The 22,942-nt window shown below is 40.1% G+C and overlaps 3 protein-coding genes across 3 annotated transcripts; 1 reads left to right on the top strand and 2 right to left on the bottom strand.

The window, feature by feature from the left end:
* Nucleotides 1–6,990: 6,990 nt before the first annotated feature.
* Nucleotides 6,991–8,801, bottom strand: LOC143889474 (stearoyl-[acyl-carrier-protein] 9-desaturase 1, chloroplastic-like). Its single transcript, XM_077393691.1, has 2 exons — nucleotides 8,179–8,801; nucleotides 6,991–7,799 (listed from the first exon to the last, which is right to left on the bottom strand). Exons 1-2 carry the CDS (start codon nucleotides 8,770–8,772, stop codon nucleotides 7,233–7,235), a joined length of 1,161 nt encoding a protein of 386 aa, XP_077249806.1. The 5' UTR covers nucleotides 8,773–8,801; the 3' UTR covers nucleotides 6,991–7,232.
* A 1,768-nt stretch (nucleotides 8,802–10,569) lies between these two features.
* On the bottom strand, nucleotides 10,570–11,481 carry LOC143890871 (uncharacterized). Its single transcript, XM_077395554.1, has one exon. It carries the CDS (start codon nucleotides 11,444–11,446, stop codon nucleotides 10,748–10,750), a length of 699 nt encoding a protein of 232 aa, XP_077251669.1. The 5' UTR covers nucleotides 11,447–11,481; the 3' UTR covers nucleotides 10,570–10,747.
* A 2,919-nt stretch (nucleotides 11,482–14,400) lies between these two features.
* Nucleotides 14,401–22,671, top strand: LOC143890679 (THO complex subunit 7A-like). Its single transcript, XM_077395360.1, has 4 exons — nucleotides 14,401–14,579; nucleotides 15,561–15,615; nucleotides 21,063–21,690; nucleotides 22,448–22,671. Exons 3-4 carry the CDS (start codon nucleotides 21,094–21,096, stop codon nucleotides 22,577–22,579), a joined length of 729 nt encoding a protein of 242 aa, XP_077251475.1. The 5' UTR covers nucleotides 14,401–14,579; nucleotides 15,561–15,615; nucleotides 21,063–21,093; the 3' UTR covers nucleotides 22,580–22,671.
* Nucleotides 22,672–22,942: the final 271 nt, after the last annotated feature.

Below are 22,942 nucleotides of genomic sequence, written 5' to 3'. Positions count from 1 at the left end.
CTCCACCACCATTAGCTACCCTTTTTCCATCTCTTCCACCATTGATTCCGGCCATTTCGCCAAAATCCGACCACCGGAATCCGACACCAACACCAACAGACCTTATTTTCCCTCTCATTTCTCACCCCCATCATCTCAATTTCTCCTCACCCTAAGCCATTACTCATCTCACCTTATCCCCTGTTTTTCAATTCAAAACCCTCTTCTTCTACTTCCATTACCTAGACCTCCATCTTCTTTACTAACCATCTCAGCCACCATTAGATCTGCCACCTACCACCTCCGTTTACCCTAGCTCCGACGAGCTCCATTAACTCCGGCAATGCTTTCCTCTAAACCCCAACCAAACCCATTTTCCCCTATTAAACCCTACTCAAACCCTCTTTTTCATCCCCTTCTTCAAGCCCATCTCTATCTCAGCCACCATCCTCAACCTTTAGCCGCCCACCATCTTCACCAAATCCCTCTTCATTTAAAAACCTCAGCCATCATCACCATTTATACCCAAACCCATTTCTGTCTTGCCACCTATCAGCAGCTATTGAAGATGTAATCCCTTCTCTCATCTCTCAAACCTTTAAAGTTCCCCAACATTTCTTCTTTTAGCTCCGGCAAAGACCAAGTTTTTCGATCAAGACATTTTACCTAAAATCCGACCATTCTTAGATCAGATCCGATTATCGACTCACTATTTTTGTCCAGTGATCTATTCCATTTATTCATCTTCATGTTGCGGGTCACTGCAAGTTGAACTTTATTCTCATCCAGAAATTGCAGAGAAGGAGAGTCCCTTGAAGCTGATCTTGAAGCCAAGGATCCTACCTCAGAAATCTCAGGCTTGTCAATTCATTCGGCTGATTTTTGAGAGTTATGGTAATATCTTCACAGTTTGTTAAATACCAGGGACCATATCATTTCTAAGGTAGTTTTCTCATCACCCTGTTATTTCCCTTTCTTTTAATTGAGTTGTTTGATTTTCCAAAACCAATGCTGTTGTTTCATTGTACGCTAATTTTGGTTTTTGAACTTCAAATTCTACATTTTGTTTTTTTTATCACTGATGTTTTGATCGAGGAAATGCTTTTCAATAGCAAGGATCTTGCTAAAAATGAATGAAAGTTATACCCAACTTGCTAGCCTGTTTTTATTTATTTATTTATTAATTATTATTTTGCCATTTATTGCTTCAACTTCTCAGCACAGCGGAATGTCAATTAAGTCTGGGAATTCAGGGGACTGGTTATGCTCCGGATCCAAGTTCCTTAATCCCGCAGATAATAAAGAAAAGCACTCTGTCTGTTCTTTGAGAAGCGACATTACAATGGTCATGTCCCATGCGACTACATTATGCCGGCTTATCTTTTCCTGTTTTATTTGGCCCATCTCTTTTACAAGAATTATTTGAACCCATCTCAGTTGGAGCAAATTCTGTGTAGAATTTTTAACAGGCGCCCATAGGAAATGAACTATTACCCCGGGAGACTCTGTTGATGGAGTTCAATTTTTGCCACATAATTTGCTACCAGAAGTAGCCATCACCTTAAAAGGTTTTCATTTGCCAACCAAAAGGAGGAGATAGAATGGGTGTATGTCTTTACCATAATATCCTAGTGCAGGTATCATCAGCTTTAGGTTGATAGTTTGTCCTTTTGTTCACATTCTCAATTAGTATTTTCTACACCAAGCTTGCAGGCTATTCTTTCCTTTCAGTTGAGGTTTCTTATCAGTTATGATATCAGTTCTTCGGGAATGGGCTATCGATTTCCAAGAGTTTTCATTTGGTTTTAGGCGAGGACAGAATATTTCTTGAGCCAACCCCTTGCCCTTCTTATCATTTTTTCCCATCTTAGGGTGTTTACAGGGTTTCAGGGGTTTCCTTTCTTTCCGGGACTATTCTTTGCATGTTCCTCGGGATCCTTTTCGAGTTTCGGGATTCTGATCGTTCAGTAGATCTTCTTATAGAGTTTTTCTGTCCCCTTTTGTGTAGAAGTTTACCCTTAGGGTTAGATGCTTTTCATCTTTCGTTTGTTTAGGATTTTCCCTCGCGTGTTAGATATCGTCTCCTTTGGAGATTGATTATGGTTCTTTAGTTTTGTTTTCGTCTCTTCGAGATTGTTCTTTTCCTTGGGACTTTAGTTCCCCCGTTTTGATTTCTTCCCTCTTAGGCTTTAGGGATCCCGTTTCCCTCTGTAATACTCTACCGCGATATGGTGGGTATAGATGCTCTTCTATCGGATCCCCTTTAGCTGAAAGGGTGTTAACTCATTTTAAACTCCTAAAACATTAACAACATTTGAAAATTTAAAGCATTTTGAGCGTAGTTAGAAGAGTTCGTCTTCGAACTACGTTGGTTTGATCCTCTTCCACGAGGTACGTAGTGCAGCTTGGGATCCATATCCCAAGTCCAGCCAAACTTTTGTAAATAGCATTTTAAACCTTTTTGAATAAGCAACTTTGCAGCCTTGATTTCAAAAGCTCTTCCTCTGGAGTTAGGAGTTTCTCCTAGATAGAGAATTTCTTTTAGAGTTAGGGGGTTTATCTTTGATTTGTTGTGTGCTTGTGTGTGTTTGTTTTAGAGTTAGGAGTTCGTCCCAGAGTTATAGGAGCGCCTCCGTCCGGTCAGTTGGCGATTCACATCGCCGACTGATGACTAGGTCTAAGATGCGTTAGAGATCCCGTTGTTTTCCTTAGGAAACACAGCCTAGTTACACATAGGTTGTAGGAACCACCTGCATTAGCTTAGGGCTAATCTGCATTTAGTTAGGGCATATAGGGTGTCCTAAAATCCACAATCCACTGGAATTTAAATAATCGTACAAGAAGCTTTAATAACTAGTCCGGTCTTTTAGATCGAGTCTAAGATAGATGTCTAGGTGTCTTAGGCATCATAGTTTAGAATATGTGCGAAGAACTACGTTGCCTTGATTCTCGTGGAGGCGGGGATACGTAGGCTTCTTTGGATGAACATCAGACCATCCAAGGACTCGGGCTAAATCGTTTAGAGTCTTAGGATTCGTTGTGTTGTTATGTTGTATATTTTGTTGTGTTTTCTTATTTTCTTGTGCAAACCTTATACCTGTAGTTGTAGCATGCATGTGTTCGTCTACCAGAACTTAGACACCTGTTATGCATGTCACTCATAACCTAGTTGTCATCAGGTGACATTTATTTTGGTTCTTTTGTGTGCTTATTTTTATCTCCGAGACATGCATGATCAGATAGACGTTTTCTCGGAGATGCGTATTCCCATTTCACATGATTTTTTGCCTAAAACTCTTCGAAGTTAATAAATAAATGGTATAAGAGACCAAGTGTTCGCACTCGGGCGAATCGGGGGTGCTCTTCGGACCTTCTCCATTCGTCATCAGGCACGGACCTTCTGTATCTCTGGTTATCTGTTGCAAGCAGAGCATTTGTTTTTGGTTCCATGGCGTGTCCATGGATGGCGACTCTGAGTTATTTTTAGATATATCTTGGTTTCGAGCCTTGGCTCCGGATCAGGATGTATCTCTTTCTTTTTATATCGCCACTCATGCTATGCTGTGAGGGTGGCAACATTAAACATCGTATAAAGTTAGTTGTTTACCAGAAGAAAGGGGCAAGTTCGCAGTACCAGTGTGAGTGATCTCCATGTCTGCTCCACTAGCCTCTGTGCCAGTCTCCTTTACTTTGGTAACACCAATGAAAAGTTTATTTGAGTTGCAAGCATGACAAATGGCATCTGTATCTAATCACCAATCTGAAGAATTACTAGCCTTATCTTTTCTCAACATGGCAGTGAAATTTTTAGGCTCAGCCTTATCTACCAACATAGTAGCTTCCTTATAAGGTGTGTCAGATTTAACCAGCTGAGGTTGCCTACAATCTGCAGCAAAGTGACCATATCTCTCATAGTTGTAGCACTTGCTCTTCTTTTTCTTAAAAACAGTCTTTTTGGCTTCCAACTTGGGAATATCACTCTTAGATGACTTGGATTTCTTAGAAAATTTCTTGTGATATATCACCGTGTTAGTAGTTGACTGTTGCTGTCTAACCATCTCCAAGCTATTCCTAGCTCTATTCTCATCTTTGATTTGAATGAATCGTTTGAGATCATGCAGTCTCACTTGCACCTTCTTTCTATACATCTCTATTTTGAAAGAGTGTTGTGCAGATGGTAGGGTTTTTGATGAATAATGCTTCAAGATTGTTAGAGTAATTAGGTCAAGCAAGAGGTTGCTTGAAGCATTACACCCAAGGTATCTAATTTGGAATACCAAGTTTGTTGCCTCCAACCCCTGTATATAAAGATACACTAGGGTTTTAATAGGTTAATGGGCTCTAGCCCAGGTAGGCCCACTACACCGGTCCATTATTTTATTGGGCTTATATCAGAACATAATAAGGTTATATTATATACCCAACATTTAGGGTTCCTAAAACCCTAATTTCCATGACTTCTCTCTCTCTCTCTAACAAATCAAAAGAAGAAATGAACTGCAAATTTATAGAGAAAAGAAGAAGAAGAAGATAAAAGAATACCTCTAAACGCAGACCTTTGGTTTTCGAGGGGTGCTGCTCTGATTCCTTAGCTCGATCTTCTAGGTCGTCTATCCAGGAATGTGTCAGAAGACTCTAGGAAATCCTTTTTGGCCTAACTTTTCTTTTGAAAATTTTCTGGATAAAATTCCAATCAGATTCCGATCTTCTCTGGCATTATTTAAGCTCTTGAATTCAAAATGAGGGTGAATTCCTCTTTCGGGATAATTTCTGAGCTGAAAATTGCTCTCCCCAATTTCACATTGGCTAAGGGTTTTTTTATAGACTCCAAAAGTGGGAGAAATCTAGTTCAGTTTCGTTGTGGGACTCAAAAGCTTGAATTCTACAATGCTGGGTTAGATTGTACGATCGTAAGGTTCAAAGGTTACAATTTGGCCAACGAGTTACGATCATAAGGTATTGCCAGGGCAATGTAAACTGGGAAAACATTGGGTTTTTGCTGATTTCTAAGCTTGGTTTTATGGGTTCTAAGATTGGCAACTGCTAAGTTTAATCTGGGAAGATCCCCGGTCCATAAAATATCACTTTTTGTTTCTACAAAAGACGATCAATCAACTTCTTCAGGTACCTAAGCTTTCTGGATTCACCATTGGAACCATCCTCGCGGCGACTTACTGAGCCGTTATTTTTAACCCCATCACTTTCTATGAAGTAGACAGATGGTTTTCACGAAAGCTCTTTATCTTCTTCCAAGATCCCATGTCATTGTTGTTTTTGTTTTGTTTAGCAACGAGAACCTTTCTTTAGTAAGGGTATTTTAGTTAATTTAACTTTTATCATATAATCACTTAACGAAATGGTGTTGAACAATGCCACTTTTGTCACAAATGATTATCTTAATATTTGATGCTGGACATAATTGGTTGTCATAATCATCATCACTTTTTAAATAATTCAAAACAAACAGGGCCTAAACATAAATTTGAGTCCAATTATCATCAGTTTTGGGTTCACAATTGGTTCTCAAAATCAAAACAAATAGGTCCTCTGCTGGTAAAAAAGTTCAGACTAAATGCCCAGACATTTTTACAGGCCAAGCCCTGCAAGTTGTGGACAAGGCCAAAAAGCCCACGGCACTTCTAAAAGGACCCATGAGAGAGGAATTCTGGGAAAGTTCACTGCAGCTGCATTAAGGCTTGAAAGTTGTATTGAGAGGGAGAGAGAGGACTTTGGGAAGGTTCATTGCAACTGCATTGAAGGCACATTTAAGTTTCATTACTGTTCTTTGGTGTAGTGCATTTAATACATTGAAACTCAATTCTTATATATACATTGCAAGATAAGTATCCATCTTTAAAAAGAAGGATTTGCTAGGAACCATCACTGAAGGCATTTCGCGTGCATAGGCTCATATTTTGTCTTATTCATTTAATTCATCTGAGGTGGCTTCACTCTCATGCAACAGCCGTTCTGCAAAATGCCTTGTGAGATGGTCCCTAGCAAATCCCATAAAAAGAATATCCCACTCTCTAGGCTCTTTCAAAGACCTGAACATGGCGATACTTACCAATTATCACCAACTATAAGCAAAAAAATATCATCCATTCCATAAGTTTATCAATTAAGTATGGCTTTCTTTCGTTTGTTCTTTCTTCTTCTTCTTCCTCTTTCTTTCTTCTCATTTGCCTTGGGAGACGCCAATCTAACCCGAAACACATGCCAAAGCACAAAATACAATGACCTTTGTCTCTTCACCCTCCAATCCGACCCCAAAAGCCTCCAAGCCGATATTCAAGGCCTCACCGTTATCATAATCAAGGCCGGAATATCAAATGCCTGCAATACAACTTCATATGTGTCATCTCTACTCATCACAGCGAACAACACAACCTTGAAGAGTGCCCTCAAAGAATGTGAGGGGAGGTATGGGGACGCGGGAAGGGCGCTCCATGACTCAATTCAAGCTCTAGGGGAACAAAATTATGACTACGCCGCCCTCCACCTGAGCGCGGCACGAGATTTTCCCAACACATGTCATTTGATGTTCAAGCATAATCCGAGCTTGGTGTATCCATCGGAGCTGGGGCGTAGAGAGCAAGTCATGGAACAGCTTTGTGATGTGGCTTTGGGGATTATTGATCTTCTTGGCCCATGATTGTTTTTTTTTTTCCTTGTTTTTTGACATCTTAGCTTGTTTGTTGGTCATTTTAGAGCTGAATTTGAAGGGTTTGTTGTTTGCATGGTTTTAGATCCGAATTGTCTTTTGTTTTAGAACTATATTTTGAAGGGGTTGTCATGTACTAGTAAATAAATGGGAATATGTATTTCTCTACTTCTACTTCTACTTCTATATCATGTACATACAAAAGACAAACAAAAGAAGATGAAATGCAGCCATGAGCCATATTTAGGAAAAGACAAACAAAAAGGCGTTGGATTATCATTTCCCAAAAGATATTATAACAAAAATAGATAAAAGAAACTTTAAAAAAAAAATCTCTAATCCAAGACTATCACCATAAAATTAAAGCCTTTAATTACATATCAATAGATAGATTATACCAACACCATCAAAATTACCCCAAATATTCATTACAATGTGATCTCCCTATCAAATATCCAGCCAAACCGGACCCTACGTGGCCCGGTCCGTGGGCCCGCTCATCGGCCCTATCATGCTACTTCTTAAAGTCTACAACTACATATTTATAGATAGATTATACCAACACCATCAAAATTACCCAAAATGTTCACTACAATGTGATCTCCCTATCAAAGATCCAACTAAACCGGACCCTACGTGGCCCGGCCCGGCGGGCCCGTTCATCAGCCCTCTCATGCAGCTTCCTTATCCTGGGGCCCAACCCACACACGAAATCTTGGGCTCTTCTCCCGGCCCCACTCAACCCCTCCAACTTCTCGAGTTTCCACCGTCCGATCAAAAATTCAATTATATCCGCATAATCCTCAGCCGTATAAATGCCGAGCCGCTGTGCCACGTCAGCGAAGTGATCAAATAGACGTGGGTCCCTCCCATCGTGCATGAGGTGAGCTGGCATTGTGATTTTCTTCTTCAGCATGTCCTCAATTGCTGACATTGCACCGGTGGGGTCCACTTCAAGGAGCTTCTCTACAATCTTTGAGTAGGCGATCTCGTGGCGCTTCTCATCGGCTGCGATCGTGCCGCACACACGTGCCAAGAGTGGGTCCCCCAATTGCTTTGCCATACGTGCTGTGTTTCCGTGTGAGATGAAGGTGGCACGCTCTTGGAAGGATGTGTATACGAATCCTAGATAAGGGTTGTTCTCCGTCCGTGGGTCCTACAATTATTGAAGTGGTTCAGTTACCTCATGATAATATTACCAAAATGAGATTATATATGGTGTAAGCCCTTATGGTCCAGTAATTTTAAAAAAGTACTGTATGGACCACATCATTGGATGATCCAAACCGTCCATTTCTCTAAACTCATTTCCATAGGATGATCCTAGCCCTTTGATCATTTCCTCTATAGATCGGAGGGTTGGGATCATCCTATAGAAATGATTTTCTGGGCACAACCTATTTACGTTGTGGCCCATCACATGGACGGTTTGGATCATCCTATAGTGTGGTCCGTACTGTAATTTTTGAAAAATATGGGACTATAAGGGCTTTTTAAAATTTATTATGAGGAGTACCCTTGATGAACATACTCACCATTCCGGATCCTATTAGGTACTGCACAGTCCGCTCCACCATCCGCATATCCACTCGGCCCGACAAGTACAAATACTTACCTAGTAGATCTCCATGCCGGTTTTCTTCGGCGGTCCAAGCCCGGGTCCACACGGCCCATGGGCTCGGGCTCGCACCCGTCTCGTCTCGGACCCCATCTAATGTATTGACCATAGTTTGATACGTGGGCAATGCTTCCTCAGTCACCATATCACCAACTAGCACCACAAAGTACTCATCCGGCAATTCAGAAGTCCGGGCCCGTAGGGCCCGCACCTGTTCTTCGAATGAGTCCGAATCCAATGTAGGGTCCGGTAAGAAGTCCTGAGGTTGCCAACATTGTTCCACGGGTTTTAGGAGGGGTAGTATAGACTCCCGGGCCCACCCCTCTAGTGAGTTGAACAACTCTACCTTTTCCGGTGGCATTGAATGGGTGATCGGTGCCATCAAAACAGCAGTAACCGATTGTTGCCGGAATCTGACATTTTTTGCCTGAAAGTTGACATAATTGGCCGGAAACCAGCCGGATTTCAATAAGATGGTGTGAGGATGGAGAGAGAGTAAGGAGGATTGCATGGTTTTTTGTTGTAGTTGTCACAACTCAAAACTTAGTTTTTACAAAGTGAGAGTACCCATTTATATATATAATATAAGAGGATAAAAGTATAGAATTACTGATTTGCACTTGTATCCTTCCGTAAAATTACGCTGATAAGGTCATTCATTTTGAAATGGGAGAAATATAAGTGAAAATGTTATATTTAAACAATTTAAGGGGAGATGATATTTACGCTCCTTTAGATTACTAGGGACACCCACCACCAGTGTATCGATGACTTGAGAGGGGCTGATGTACTTTATGTGTATGTTAGAAGAATCCAACGGGTTTGATTGCCTGGTACACTGAAGCTGGGTGTCCCCAGTAATCAAAAGGGGCGTAAATATCACTTCCCAATTTAAGTTAGGTGAACTTACTAAGTCTTATTTTTAGGTTGGTAGGTAGTTATTTTGTTTGATTTTATGAAGATGATATATGATAATTTGACTTGGAAAACAAGGGACTGAAGAAACAGGGGAGAAGGGTATTTTGGTAGCTTCATGTTATTTATAAAACAGGGGGTGCACTGGTTTTAAGTTTTCTGTGGGTTTCGGTATATGTGTTTTGAAATTAATGATTGTTTAAATGAAAGGGAATAAGGGATCTTCGGTGATATCGAATACCTAATTCTCACCAGGAACGTGTCTTGCTACTAGCACGACTAAGATTTCTTAGAACTCTCGAACTCTCTCTCTCTCTCTCTCTCATCCATAACATTTAAATCATAAATAATATGCAAGAGATAAATTACTATTAATGGATTATCTGTTGTTGTTGGGGAACCCAATTTTATATATTATAAATATTAATCCATGACATGGCACCTTCACCCAATGGAAAAGTCCTAACGCCTATAACTGTTGTTTAAAGTTTAAACAAAACAATTTTAATTTTAATTGCCGAAATAGTTTTCTATTAAACGGCTATATTTGAAGAGTTGCACCTCTTCTTTATAAGGGTGTGAGTATCTTAGTAAGAGGGTGTCTTTTTCACTGATTCGTAGTCTATAAAAAGACTCGATCCGAGTTTCTCCAGAGTTATCTTCTTCTGCCGTTCTCTTCTCTCTTTCACATAATTTTTGAAATTTTTCTGAGTGGGTTCTTATTCGTGAAAATACAAGAAGTGCAGTCTTGTTAAAATTCTCAGTGGTGGGCATTGTATTCTGGAGATAGAATTTCAAGAGTCCATCTGCAACTATACGTGGGAAATTACCATCTTAAATATAGTTTCCTGGAAGTGCCTTGCCCAACAAATTCTACCGTTCTATTTTCTGCATTCTGTCTTATTATTTTCTACAACACCCAAAATATGGATGATACATCAAGGCCTTAGAATCATCTAATTAAGATGCTATCAAAAGCATATATGGTATAGATGTGGCATATATAGGTGGGGCCCAAAGATTGTTTGTTAGGAAAGAGTGTAACAGCTACCTTTGTTTTAGCATTTTCTTTTCTTCAAGTAGGAGTATTTTTAAAATTATGTGAAAAGTAAGTGCTTACTTGAAAATTTTGCTTGAGTACGAGTGTCTAGAGGGGAGTTAAGAGTTGCTATTGATTGATCAAAACCTTTAATTCTAGAGATCTTGCTTTCGGATCTTAAAAATCTCAAGTTGGATCATTATGATGCTTCGCCAGCTTGAATCATCATAGTAAGCAATGATGGAGAGTGGTGGTAATTATTAGTGGTGAAACTCAGTTCAAATTGAGTCAACCCGACCCAACTCGTTTTAGTACATGGACCCACCAACATAAGATTTACATCTCAAGTTTGATACTCAGTAAATGATAATCAATTTTCTACCAATTTTCCCACATTTCTTGGAAACAAATACAAGTGCTGTATTAATCAATATAGCCTTATTATTTCCTTTAAAATCTGTAATAAATTACGAGACTTCTAATAAGAAGATTATTTTACACAATATCATAATATGCCTATAAAAAACTTTAACTAGACCTTTCCCTCAAGAAGGTGGTGGTGATTGTTGCTCGAAGATGCGGTTCCTATGTCGTGCACACTAGGAGGGTTATATGTTGGCATGGAGCTCGAAGCGCCTTCGCCCACGTCTATTTCCCTCTTCTTGATTTCTTCTTCAATGTGAACATCATCCTCTATGGATAGCAGCACTCTATGTTCCCCGTGTGGGCCAGGGACGATGGCCTCCTGGACTCTTCGGTGTTCATTAATGATCAGAATATCCGTTTCTTGAGCCAAATTCATCTTCTTCTTCTCCTTTTTCTTCTTGAGAAAACAACAAAGTAAAATGGAGAGAAATACGAGAAAGAAGAGACCACCTAATGAAACAAATACAACCACTATAACCGTGGAATTGTTACTAGGTGGTGGCGGCGGCAGTGGTGGTGGGACTATGTGAGGAGGTGGTGGTGGTGGTGTATGTGGTGGTGGGACTATGTGAGGAGGTGGTGGGACTATGTGAGGAGGTGGTGGCGGTGGTGTATGTGGTGGTGGTGGTGTATGTGGTGGTGGGACTATGTGAGGAGGTGGTGGTGGTGGTGTATGTGGTGGTGGTGGTGGTGGAGCCTTCGATGGTGGTGGCGGTGGAGAGAAATAGTGAGGAGGTGGTAGTGGAGTGCGGTGAGAAGGTGAAGGTGTTGGAGAGAGATATGGTAAAGCATAAGTTGAAGACATGGTGTGTGTTGTAGAGATGATCTTAAGGCAATGGAAATAGATGGATGAATAGATGGTTAGGGCTTGTTAGGTATTTTTATAGCAAGAGAGGAGGCTTGAATGGCCTGATAAAAGAATATCTTTGCATAGTGTCTATTCCATGCTTCTAAGTTTTGTTACATTTCTTGGCTCACATGCTAAGATTTCCAAGGATTGTGATTGAGTTGATTACCCGTTAGATTTTTATTTTCTATACTTGCGTTTGCCCAACTTCACCATATGCTCAGCTAGGGGCCATAGCAGATTGGATCATTTTTGCTAGTGTGCATACATATCGAACCACGTAAATTCTTATCTCTTTGTGGATGTGTTGGATTTTTCTATTTCTGTTTATATTGTTTTAGAATCCAGGTTTAATGGATTAAGAGAAATCTTTGTTTTCTACTATTGATCATTTTTACGACTAAAAAATTATCGTTTACCATCCATCGTTGTTCTGATGTTAAAAATATCAATAAATATTGGGCAATGTTATCAGCACTACTGTATTTTGATGAGGGCACTCCTCACTTTATTAAAAGTACGGTATGGCTCGCACCATAGGATGATCCAAACCGTCCATTAGATGGGCCACAGCCTAAATAGGTTGTGCCCCAAAAATAATTTCCATAGGTTGATCCTAACCCTCCGATCTATAGAGGGTTAGGCCATAGGTTGATCCTAACCCTCCGATCTATAGAGGGTTAGGACCAATATCCTAGGCGGAATTGATTGCTGCCAAAAGGTGTTATATTGAGATTCAGCCCCTACCTCATTGTTCATTTGTTGTAGGAATGAACGAACCGTGAACTCGCCTTCCGATTATGGCTGCGAGACAATTGAATCCTCAGGATTCCAGGATATGTAACAGCCCTCCAATAATTGAAGGAGGGAGGTGTAATTATTGATCTCCTCTTCTTTCAGATTTCTCCGTAGCTTAACATCCCACACCAAGTTATCAGTCCCTGCCCTTCTATTGAAGTTGTCTTGCACAGATGCAAGGTTGTTACGGGCCAACCTAAATAGGTCCGGGAATCTATCCATGAGCTTTTGCGTCCCAATCCAGAGATCTTGCCAGAATCGAACATTCGCGCCCTGACCCACCTTGAAACTAATTAGAGGCAAAATTTGGTTTTTCACAGAACATATTGATTTCCAGGCCCCCGATCCTTTGCCGCGCAGTGGATCCCTACATATCCAATCCCCCCATCCCTTACCGTACTTGCTCCCTATGATATTCCGCAGCAGCGCATCTTTTTTCGATCTGAAACGCCACAGCCATTTTCCCAACAATGATTTATTTCTTAATCGCAGCTTCCCAATCCCAAGTCCACCGTTTCTTTTTGACTTGCAAACCGTTTCCCAATTTAGAAGATGTTTGAGTTTCTTGTCGCTTTCCACACCTTCCCACAAGAAATTCCTTTGCATTTTCTCGATTTTTGCTGCAATTGAAGCCGGAATCTTGAATAACGACTTATAGTAAATCGGTATGTTAGCCAACGTAGCCTTGATCAAAGTAACCCTCCCGCCAAAGAACAAATATTTCTTCTTCCACGATGCTAGTCTCTTTTCGATCCTCACCACCACCGGATCCCACTGTGATTTTGTCGGGATTCCGAATCCCAACGACAATCCCAAATGGGAAATTGGTAGTGAAGAAGCCGCACAACCCAATACCGCGGCAAGTCTCGATACACGGCCATCATCAACATTGATCCCTGCTAATGTATTCTTGTACATGTTAATTTACAAGCCTGGACAAATCTCAAACCATCTGAATATAAGTTTTATATTTGAGACCTGCGTTGCATTATTCCGAATGAAGACCAGCGTGTCATCCGCAAATTGCAGATGAGATACACCCGGTGAGTTCGCAGCCACTTTTAGCCCCTCCACATACCCCTTTTCAACAGTTATTGCAAACAAACTATTGAGAACTTCGGCCACTATGATAAACAAATATGGCGAGAGCGGATCCCCTTGTCGAATACCCCTAGGTGGATTGAAAAAACCTTCCGGCGATCCGTTGATAAGTAAGGAGAAAGTGGCCGAAGATATGCAAGCACACATCCATTTCCTCCATTTTAAACCGAACCCCATACGCTCCATGATGTAATCAAGAACGCCCCAGTCCACATGGTCGTACGCCTTTTCGATATCCACCTTAAAGATAAGCCTGCTGCCTCCATCGCGCTTCGTTGAATCAAGGATTTCATTAGCTATAAGTACGCCATCCAGAATTTGCCTCTTATTCACAAAGGCCCCTTGGAATCTTGATATAATCTCTCCCATCACCATTTTAAGCCTTCCAGCCAACACTTTTGCTAGGATTTTGTAGACCCCATGCACCAAACTGATTGCCCGATAATCTTTAATCTCGACGGCTCCATCAATTCTCGGAATAAGTGAAATGAATGTTGTGTTGATGGCACGGTTCAGAATCCCTCTTTCATGGAACTCAGTGAAGAATGTTAGGATTTCTGTTTTAAAAGTTTCCCAATGTTGCTCATAAAAAGATATAGGGTCTGTTCAGTTGCACGCTAGAAACGGAAAAGTAAGGGAAAAGAGTGTTATTTTTCGTGAAAACGCATTAAAATGGTCGTTTTGTAGTCGGGAACATGGTTTTAAATTTCGACCGAAATCCGAAATTTCGGAAGGTGGGGACCGAAACCGAAATTTTCTGAAATTCAATTTTCGCCATTCGGTCCTAAATTTTGGTAATTTCGGTCCGAAATTTCGATTTAATGACATTATTTATTAAAAAAAGAAAGTGTTACAAAATTTCGGTCCGGAATTTGGAACCAAATTTTGGTTTTTGGTGGGTCCGAAACGGTTACCGAAACCGAAATTTTAAACCATGGTCGGGAAAGGGAAAGCGCTCTGATTTTAAAAGTCTTACGTGGAATCCGTCAAATCCATCGTCGTGGCGGCCCACTTTCCTCGAGTAAAAATCCGTCACAATTTTCTTCGAAAACAAAAAAAAGCGATCGGGTTTTATTGTTTTGCAACTCAACATCAGTGAAACTTCATCTTCCTCGAGAGAAGTGGAAACCCTACCGGCAGTGAAACTTCATCTTCCTCGACCAGCTCTCAGCCTCGCCGGAGCTCCGGCACGGTAAGAGAAGATCCCCTCTCTCTATCTCCTTCTCCCTCTCTACCTCTGTACATTTCCTTTCTTCTTTTTCGTTTTTTTGTAGAACCTCTTCGAGGGTTCATCATGTGCTGGTTTTGAGATCCAAGACCGAGGATCTAGGGTTCTTCATCGCATTTTCTTCACCGCCTCTGGTCCTCTAACTTCGCTTCTCTCTCAAATCCAACGGTTAGGGTTACTATATTGGGTTTTTGCTGAAAATTCGAGGGTTAGATTTACTGTATTGGTGTTCTTCTTTGGGTTTTTCCGGGCTTTAGGGTTCTTTTTTTGGGTTTTGGCTGAATTTTTGTAGCTTATGTTTGTTTATTGCATTTGATTTTTTTGGGAATGTTGGTGAATGTTATATAAGATCGAACACTATTTTCAGATCGAACACATTCTCATATTTTTGTGGGAATGTTGGTGAATGTTATATATTGCATTTGATTTTTGTTGGGATGTTGATCCAACACTTTGTCGGATCAGATTTTTGAATCTTCTGATTTTTGTAGCTTATGTTTGTTTATTGCATTTGATTTTGTTAACTTACCAACTTCTCTAAAAGCTTAAGCTATTAGAGAAAGGCAGTATTTATCTTTTATACTTTAACACTCCCCCGCACGTGTGGCCCACTTGGCAAACACGTGGCAATGTGGTCCCACTTTGGGCCGACCATTGCATGTGGATTTTTGCTATCCGGGAGGTTTGAACTTGAGACCTTTGGCTTTGATACCATGTTAACTTACCAACTTCTCTAAAAGCTTAAGCTATTAGAGAAAGGCAGTATTTATCTTTTATACTTTAACAGATTTTTCAGATCGAACACTATCTAGGATGAATGTTATATTTGATTGTTGTCAATTCTGATGGTGAATGTTGGTGAATGTTCTGATGGCTTGGATCTAATTTTTTCGGATCTTATTTGTTTAAGCTTTTGAATCGGGTTTGCTATCCTTTCTTTTGCAGGTGGTCACCCTCTCATTTGATTTTCATTGTCAAGATCTGTTCCATCATTTCCAAGGTAATCAATACTCACAGTTATTTTTTTCTAGTTCTATTTAGTTAAATGTATTTAAGGTAGATGTGGTTGTGTTGTTTGGATGTGCTTGGATGGATGGATGGATGGTTTATGGAGGGGTTGTTTATGGAGGGATAGGTTATGGATGGATGGTTTATGGAGTGGTTGTTTATGGAAGGATGTGTGATTTGTGGAGGGTTTTATGGAGGGAGGGTTTATGGATGGTTTTATGGAGGGAGGATTTATGGATGTGTGATTGTTTGTGGTTGTGTTTAAGATGCCATGTTCTTTATTGTGTTGTCATTTCCATTGAGTTATTAACTTCTTATTTAGAGTAAGATGCCCCGTCGTCCTACAAGGAGGAGGAAGAAAGAGTTGATGCGAAGAGATGAGTTGAAGCATAGGAATGAGCTAGTTAGGCAAGCAGTCGCACTACTAATGGCTGATGCTGCTGCTATGTTAATACTTTGGAAAGAGTACTACGAACAATATCTTGTCAGAGCTCCCTATGAAAGCAATTACTTCACGCCTTGTACGTTCATTTTTTTGTCATCGATTCAGATGAACATTGTCATAACTTGCTACAGATGAACGACACTTGCTTTCGTCAATTTGTAGAAATATTTAAACGGGCAGGAACCCTGGAAGATACAATCCATTGTAAAGTGGAGGAGCAAGTTGCAATTTTCTTGCATATTGTAGCACATAATCAGAGGGTTCGGACCATTAGAGCATGTGCTAGACGTTCAGGGGCAACTGTTTCGACGTATTTCAGCAAAGTACTAAAGGCAATTTTGGGCATGCAAGATTTCTTCATCAAACCGCCGACAGGTGAGACACCATCGCAGATTGAGGGGAATCCAAGGTGGATGCCATATTTCAAGGATTGCATCGGTGCAATAGACGAGACATACATACGTGCTAAAGTCCCAATTGAAGAAAAACCTAGCTACTTTTGTCGTAAGCATTTTATAGCTCAAAATGTTAGTCCCAAGGGCCATCATCACCATAGGCAAGCAATAATTGGAGCAAAGCATAAGTTGTTAAAATATAAAAGATTTAATAACGCCTTCTCCAACGGCTTAAGCTTTTGGAGTAACTGGTTGTTTCAGATGGTATCAGAGCAAAGGTCCATCCTTGATAGTAAAAATCCACAAGTAATGGCCAACACAAAAAAGTGTGGCCACATGTGCCACATGTAGGCCAATCCTAAAAAGAGGGGCCACATGTGAGGGGGGAGTGTTAAAATATAAAAGATTAAATAATGCCATCTCCAACAACTTAAGCTTTTCGACTATCTGGTTGTTTGACACAAGTTAATCTTGTGGGTGTTATAAAGGCAAATGGTAGGTTTATGGGATTGCAAAACTCTACTTTATAATTGCCTCCATGAAATAAGGAAAAGTGCTGGGATCCTGAGTGATCCTAGAGCTTGCAATTCAATTAACTAGCATTACTTCCCTTGAGTAGAGGAAATAGCAGTGTCAGAAACATGCTTGCACAATCATCATTCGTAGCTTGGTATGGGTCAATCACAACTTGCTTTAATAAAATGACTTTGACTGGACTTGCTGAACTCGTCATAATTGGTTGACAAATGACTATATGAAAATGATAAGGAAATATGGAGTCTCACAATAACATTTATCTCTTTCTCCTTTCTTGATGTGGAAACAAAATTGGCTACAAGACTACTGCCTCTCCCTTCCATAAAGACTAATCAGGTCATATTTTCTGGAGAAGCCTATCGGGAATTCAGAATTGACCATGATAAGGGAAGAAGCTCTGATCCTGTAGACCATCCTAAATTAGAAATCTCATTATTATTGAACAACTAATCCTTGAAGACACCAACAGTGTGGTGAGAACCTATCATCTGTGACATCTCATACATAGGAAATTTTTTCTTTCCCTTACAGATCAACCATGAATGGCTACACCCAATATTAAAAAAATTTATTGAATGTTGTGTTTACCTCATTTAGACAACTCGTATCCATGTCGAAACTGGACACACGAATCCATATCCACAAATCATGATTACCTAGTGGATATGGATATGGATTCGTGTGTCCAGTTTCGACCTGGATACGAGTTGTCTAAATGAGGTAAACACAATATTCAATAAAAAAACATAATGTCACACTTGACACGGTACAAAAACATGCACACACACCCACATTAAGTATAACACTTCCAGCAATACAAGTAAAAGTGTCCAAAGGAGTGTCGACACGGGTGTCGTGTCGGACACGACAGGACACGTGAGTCGGCAATAAATTCGAAGTGTCGGCCAAATCATAGGATCAAAGAAAATAGGAGACTGATCCATGATGATCCCATGCTAGGATCAAAGAGAATAGGAAACTTATCCAAAGTTGGCTTGGGGAGGGCAACTAGATTGACTTAAGAGAGTGAGAGCTCCATTAAGGGCATAACAAGAAGAGGTATAGTCTGCCCCATTGCAAGCCTTGGTTACCCGACCAGGTGAATTGACTACCCATAAGGGGTAAATCCACCAAAGATTGTCTCCTATTGGGAAAAAAACACAAGCATATTGGTTGTGATGCAAGGCCTGCCCTTCTCTCTCCTAAGAATATGATAACGTGGAATCAACCCCTACGCAGCAAGGAACCTTCCAACTACTTTTAACAAGGTCCAATTCTTCCCACAAATCATTGCGGTAAGCAAAGTTGTTTGTCCCATAGACACCACTCCAGAGAACATCCACTGAATGTTGTCTGATACCCGTCATAATTGAACTGACACCATGGGTACCCCTAGGCTCTCCTCCAACTCTAGCATGACATCGTTCCAAGCCACCAAATACCTCCACAAACTCCAACTGACGCAAGGAGTGAAAACCTAAACTTAGTCGCACACAACCCTCATGTTCACCATTGAGATGACTTCCAACTTTGTTTCCTGCCGAGAGAAGTCGTCCAGCTTATGATGCGCTAACACATCTTTGACGTGGGCCTTCTTTTCAGAGGTGCCCAAGGCTCTGCTGTTCCTGCGGAAGACTTCCAATTTTTTAAGTAAAAAAAAGGAGGCATAATTAATACTCTAGAACATAACCAAGGGTGACTGGAACTTTGTTACTTAACTAGCTAGAGCAACCCACTGGGACCAAGGTGGTGCTAAGAGCAGGCACAAGGTCAAGATAATGGAAGACTCTTCAACGACAATGTCATGAACAATAAGTGTATTAACAGTGAGAGGATGGATAGGTCCCTTCATCCTGAAATTATGAAACTTCCAGGCACCATTATAGTTTGCTAAAAAGATGTAACGACATTCAAAGAACACTAACATTGTTATCAGTTTTCTATTTATTACTAATTCTAATGACATGGCAAACATTGTTGGATGTTGAGAGACTGACTCATAGATTGATCAATAAGGAGAATAGGAGATCTAATTCCCAAAGCACAAGCATACAAAATTTTAATATTGGGTGTAGCCATTCATGGTTGATCTGTAAGGGAAAGAACAAATTCCCTATGTATGAGGTGTCACAGATGATGGGTTCTCACCACATTGTTGGTGTGTCTTCAAGTATTAGTTGTTCAATAATATTGGGATTTCTAATTTAGGATGGTCTACAGGGTCAGAGCTTCTTCCATTATCATGGTCAATTCTGAATTCCTGATAGGCTTCTCCAGAAAATCTGACCTAATTAGTCTTTATGGAAGGGAGAGGCATTAGTCTTGTAGCCAATTTTGTTTCCACATCAAGAAAGAGATGATTGTTATTGTGCCTCCATATTTCCTGTCATCATTTTCATATAGTCATTTGTCAACCAATTATGACGAGTTCAGCAAGTCCAGTCAAAGTCATTTTATTAAAGCAAGTTGTGATTGACCCATACCAAGCTACAAATGGTGATTGTGCAAGCATGTTTCTGACACTGCTATTTCCTCTACTCAAGGGAAGTAATGCCAGTTAATTGAATTGCGAGCTCTAGGATCCCATAACTTTTCCTTATTTCATAGAGGCAATTATAAAGTAGAGTTTTGCAATCCCATAAACCTACCATTTGCCTTTACAACACCCACAAGATTAACTTGTGTCAAACAACGAAAAGCTTAAGCTGTTGGAGATGACATTATTTAATCTTTTATATTTTAACACTCCCCCCTCACAAGTGGCCCCTCTTTTTTGGATTGGCCTACATGTGGCCACACTTTTTTGTGTTGGCCATTGCTTGTGGATTTTTACTATCAAGGAGGGACCTTTTCTCTGATACCATCTGAAACAACCAGTTACTCCAAAAGCTTAGGCCGTTGGAGAAGGTGTTATTAAATCTTTTATACTTTAACAACTTATGCCCTCACATGTGGCCCCTCTGTTTAGGATTTGCCTACATGTGGCCACACCTTTTGTGTTAGCCATTACTTGCGGATTTTTACTATCAAGGAGGGACCTTTGCTCTGATACCATTTGAAACAACCAGTTTCCAAAAGCTTAAGCCGTTGGAGAAGGCGTTATTAAATCTTTTATACTTTAACAACTTATGCTTTGCTCCAATTATTGCATGCCTATGGTGATGATGGCCCTTGGGACTAACATGCAAAATAGCTGTAGCAATAGCAACTGCTAGATATTGTAATCTGTTAAGCCTTTTTTTTTTTTTTGGAGAATAAGCTGTTAAGCATTAAGAGGATAAATTGCAATATACCTCTGAATTTCATACTGGAAACTTGCCTGCTGACAATGGGCTATTATATCTTCCGATTAGAGAGATTTAGCCTGAGAAAGGTAGATTACTCCCTTGTTTTCAGTAGATTCTTTCAGCTTTCATTGTAGCTGAATCAAAGCTCTATTTTTAAGATAATTGGATATTAGTAAAATGCTAGCTTTGAAAGATCAAGAGTTTCATATTTAGGGAAGATATATAAAATAAATAAAAATCTAGAAACTCAGCTAGTTTGATAGTGATGCAGATTGTAGGCACAATAAGAGGCATATTTGCCCATTAGAACTTCTGAGGATTTATTCTCATTTTTTTTAGTTTTTAGGATTTTTATTTCCATAGTATTTAGTTTTAGGGATTTTATTTTCCATGATATTTTGTTGCCTGTATATATAGGCTTACTGAATTGAACTTTTGTTAGTTTTTGATGAAATAAAATTGACTGAGAATTTTTCCCCCAAATTTCTGCTTCTTCCTCCTTCCCCTCTTTCTCTATTCCTCCCCTTCTCTTCTTCTTTCCTCTCTCTCTCTCTTCCCTGGCCTGCATCAGATAGCTATCCTTTTGCATTGATTAACTGAATTTCTTATGTGGTGTTCTCCCTTTCTAATGTTTTACTAGAAGTTTCTCGGACACAACCATTGTTGCATTCTCGCTGTTAAAATTAGCATCTACACAATGCCCCTTCTATGTTATAGTTCAATGTCACCATTTTCCCTTATTTATCACATTATGTATCCTTTCTATGCTTTGCAGGGTTGAATATCAAGAAATCTCAATTGAACAGATGTTGGTTAAAGGAAGAAAAGTTGGTGGTGGTCGGGGAGAAGAGATGGCTGCACATTATGCTTTTAGCCCTCTCGAAGATGACGTGATAATAAAATACAGGCTTCTCACCCGCACCACAACCACAAGGGGCGAACCCCCACTAAAAAAGCTTCAGAAAAAATTCACATCATTTGCCCTTGAGATCAACAAAGATGCAGATAACTATAGTGACTGTGAAAGGCTCTACAAAGCCTTTTTACAGGAGATGAACACTTTTGAGCTGCCACTCCTTAAGAGTAAGGCAGTTATTGATGCGAACCTTCGAGAGAAGGAGAATTTTAATGAGCTGCAAGAAGATATACGTCGCCAAATTTTGCATGCACAGAATGATATAGAGGATCTGAAGAAACAGCTTGAAGAGAGTAAGATTGAGAGGCAACACAAGGAAGAGTGTGAGGCAATTAGAAGACTGATTGCTCTGCAGCCACCAAGGTCAGAGACCCAAAAGATTATATCTGATCTCGAGAAGGAGATTGGGGGCTTGGAGGCTGAGAACACTGCTGGTTCGAGGACGTTGGAGCTTCGAAAGAAACAATTCTCTCTTTTGTTGCACGTGGTGAGTTGCTTTGGCATTCAGTTTTTGTTTTTTTGAATGGTTTTAGTTTTCATTTGTTACGAATTTGTTTCATAAGAAAAGCTTAAAACTCCCACATTTGAAGATAATCAATAGTTTCAATGCATTTTTACTTTTAACTGATCAAAACTTTATGGGCATGTTTGGCTCTCCCACGATTTTTTTTTTCATGATAACTTAGTGTCTCCAAGTGGTGAGTGGGGTAGGGCGGATGGGAGGAGAGAGCTTTGAAAGGGCAAGACTGAGTTGATGGTGAGAAGTGGCTAAAAATCAGGAAACAAAAAACTCTACAGAAAATAGGATCGACTTTTTCCTGATTTTTAGCCACTTCTCACCCTCATCTCAGTCTTGCGCTCTAAAATATCTCTCCTCGTCCCACCTGACCTACGCTCCTCTCACCTCTTGTAGGCAGTAGTTTATCATGCAAAAAAATTCCTGGCTACGAGATGGCCTATATAAACCCAACTTTAAGCCATCGGATTTTCATGTCTCTTCACCACTCTGAGCTTTCATGTTTCTCAGCTAACCCGTGGTCTGCAATTCAATCCAGATCATGGGGCAACTGAGAATAATCATACGTTGTTTAAAAAAAAATTTGTTATTATAATTCATGATTTGCTCTTGTTAGTTTTAATTTTAAATGCTAACATTTCTTGAGGGGATTGCTTCTCAAAGCTGATACTGATTGGTTTGTAAGGTGTTCTCACCTATTCTCGCTTTGTGTATACCTTTTCCATAGGTGGATGAATTACAGAATACTATAGAGGAGGAGCAGAAGAGCTTGGAGGAGGAGGTGAGAATTTCCATGGAAGAGCATAAGAATAGCCTGGAAGATGCATGTGGTGGTTCAGAAGCCATGGCTGTAGATTAGCGCCATTGTATTATTTGGATATCTTATCACACTGTTTTCACTTCAAATATTTTTAGTTTATGCAAATTGAGAATCATCTTTTGTTTCCTGCATTTATTCACTAGAGAACAGTGGGAAAACATCAAGCATAACAGTAGTCAACAAAAAATGGAAGCCATGCAGTAAGTGTCTCTCAATCTCATTAGGGTTGTTATCTATGTGCATAGAAATCTTTGGATAAGCTGTTCTTGAAATTGACTACCCTTATGGGATAGCAAGCTTATCCAAGTATTTTTTTTGTGCCTTTATAAATGGATCTTTGTTGAGGAGGACCAATGTGGCACTCTTGTAGGTGGTTTTTGCCAAGGCAGCTTTCAGTTTATC

This window comes from Tasmannia lanceolata, unplaced genomic scaffold, assembly GCF_043159265.1.
Source record: "Tasmannia lanceolata isolate RefF3 unplaced genomic scaffold, GAP_Taslan_0.1 ptg000013l, whole genome shotgun sequence".
Lineage (NCBI taxonomy): Eukaryota > Viridiplantae > Streptophyta > Magnoliopsida > Canellales > Winteraceae > Tasmannia > Tasmannia lanceolata.
Note: the sequence above shows the minus strand (reverse complement) of the source record. Positions and strands in the feature narration are given on the sequence as shown.

Excerpts from the sequence above, each read along its gene's own strand:
- LOC143889474 (XM_077393691.1), bottom strand. The coding sequence starts at position 8,772 with ATGCAATCCTCCTTACTCTCTCTCCATCCTCACACCATCTTATTGAAA. Across the intron at positions 7,800-8,178 it reads ACCTAATAGGATCCGGAATG|GACCCACGGACGGAGAACAA; the intron begins GTGAGTATGTTC and ends CAATAATTGTAG.
- LOC143890871 (XM_077395554.1), bottom strand. The coding sequence starts at position 11,446 with ATGTCTTCAACTTATGCTTTACCATATCTCTCTCCAACACCTTCACCT.
- LOC143890679 (XM_077395360.1), top strand. The coding sequence starts at position 21,094 with ATGTTGGTTAAAGGAAGAAAAGTTGGTGGTGGTCGGGGAGAAGAGATG. Across the intron at positions 21,691-22,447 it reads TCTCTCTTTTGTTGCACGTG|GTGGATGAATTACAGAATAC; the intron begins GTGAGTTGCTTT and ends CCTTTTCCATAG.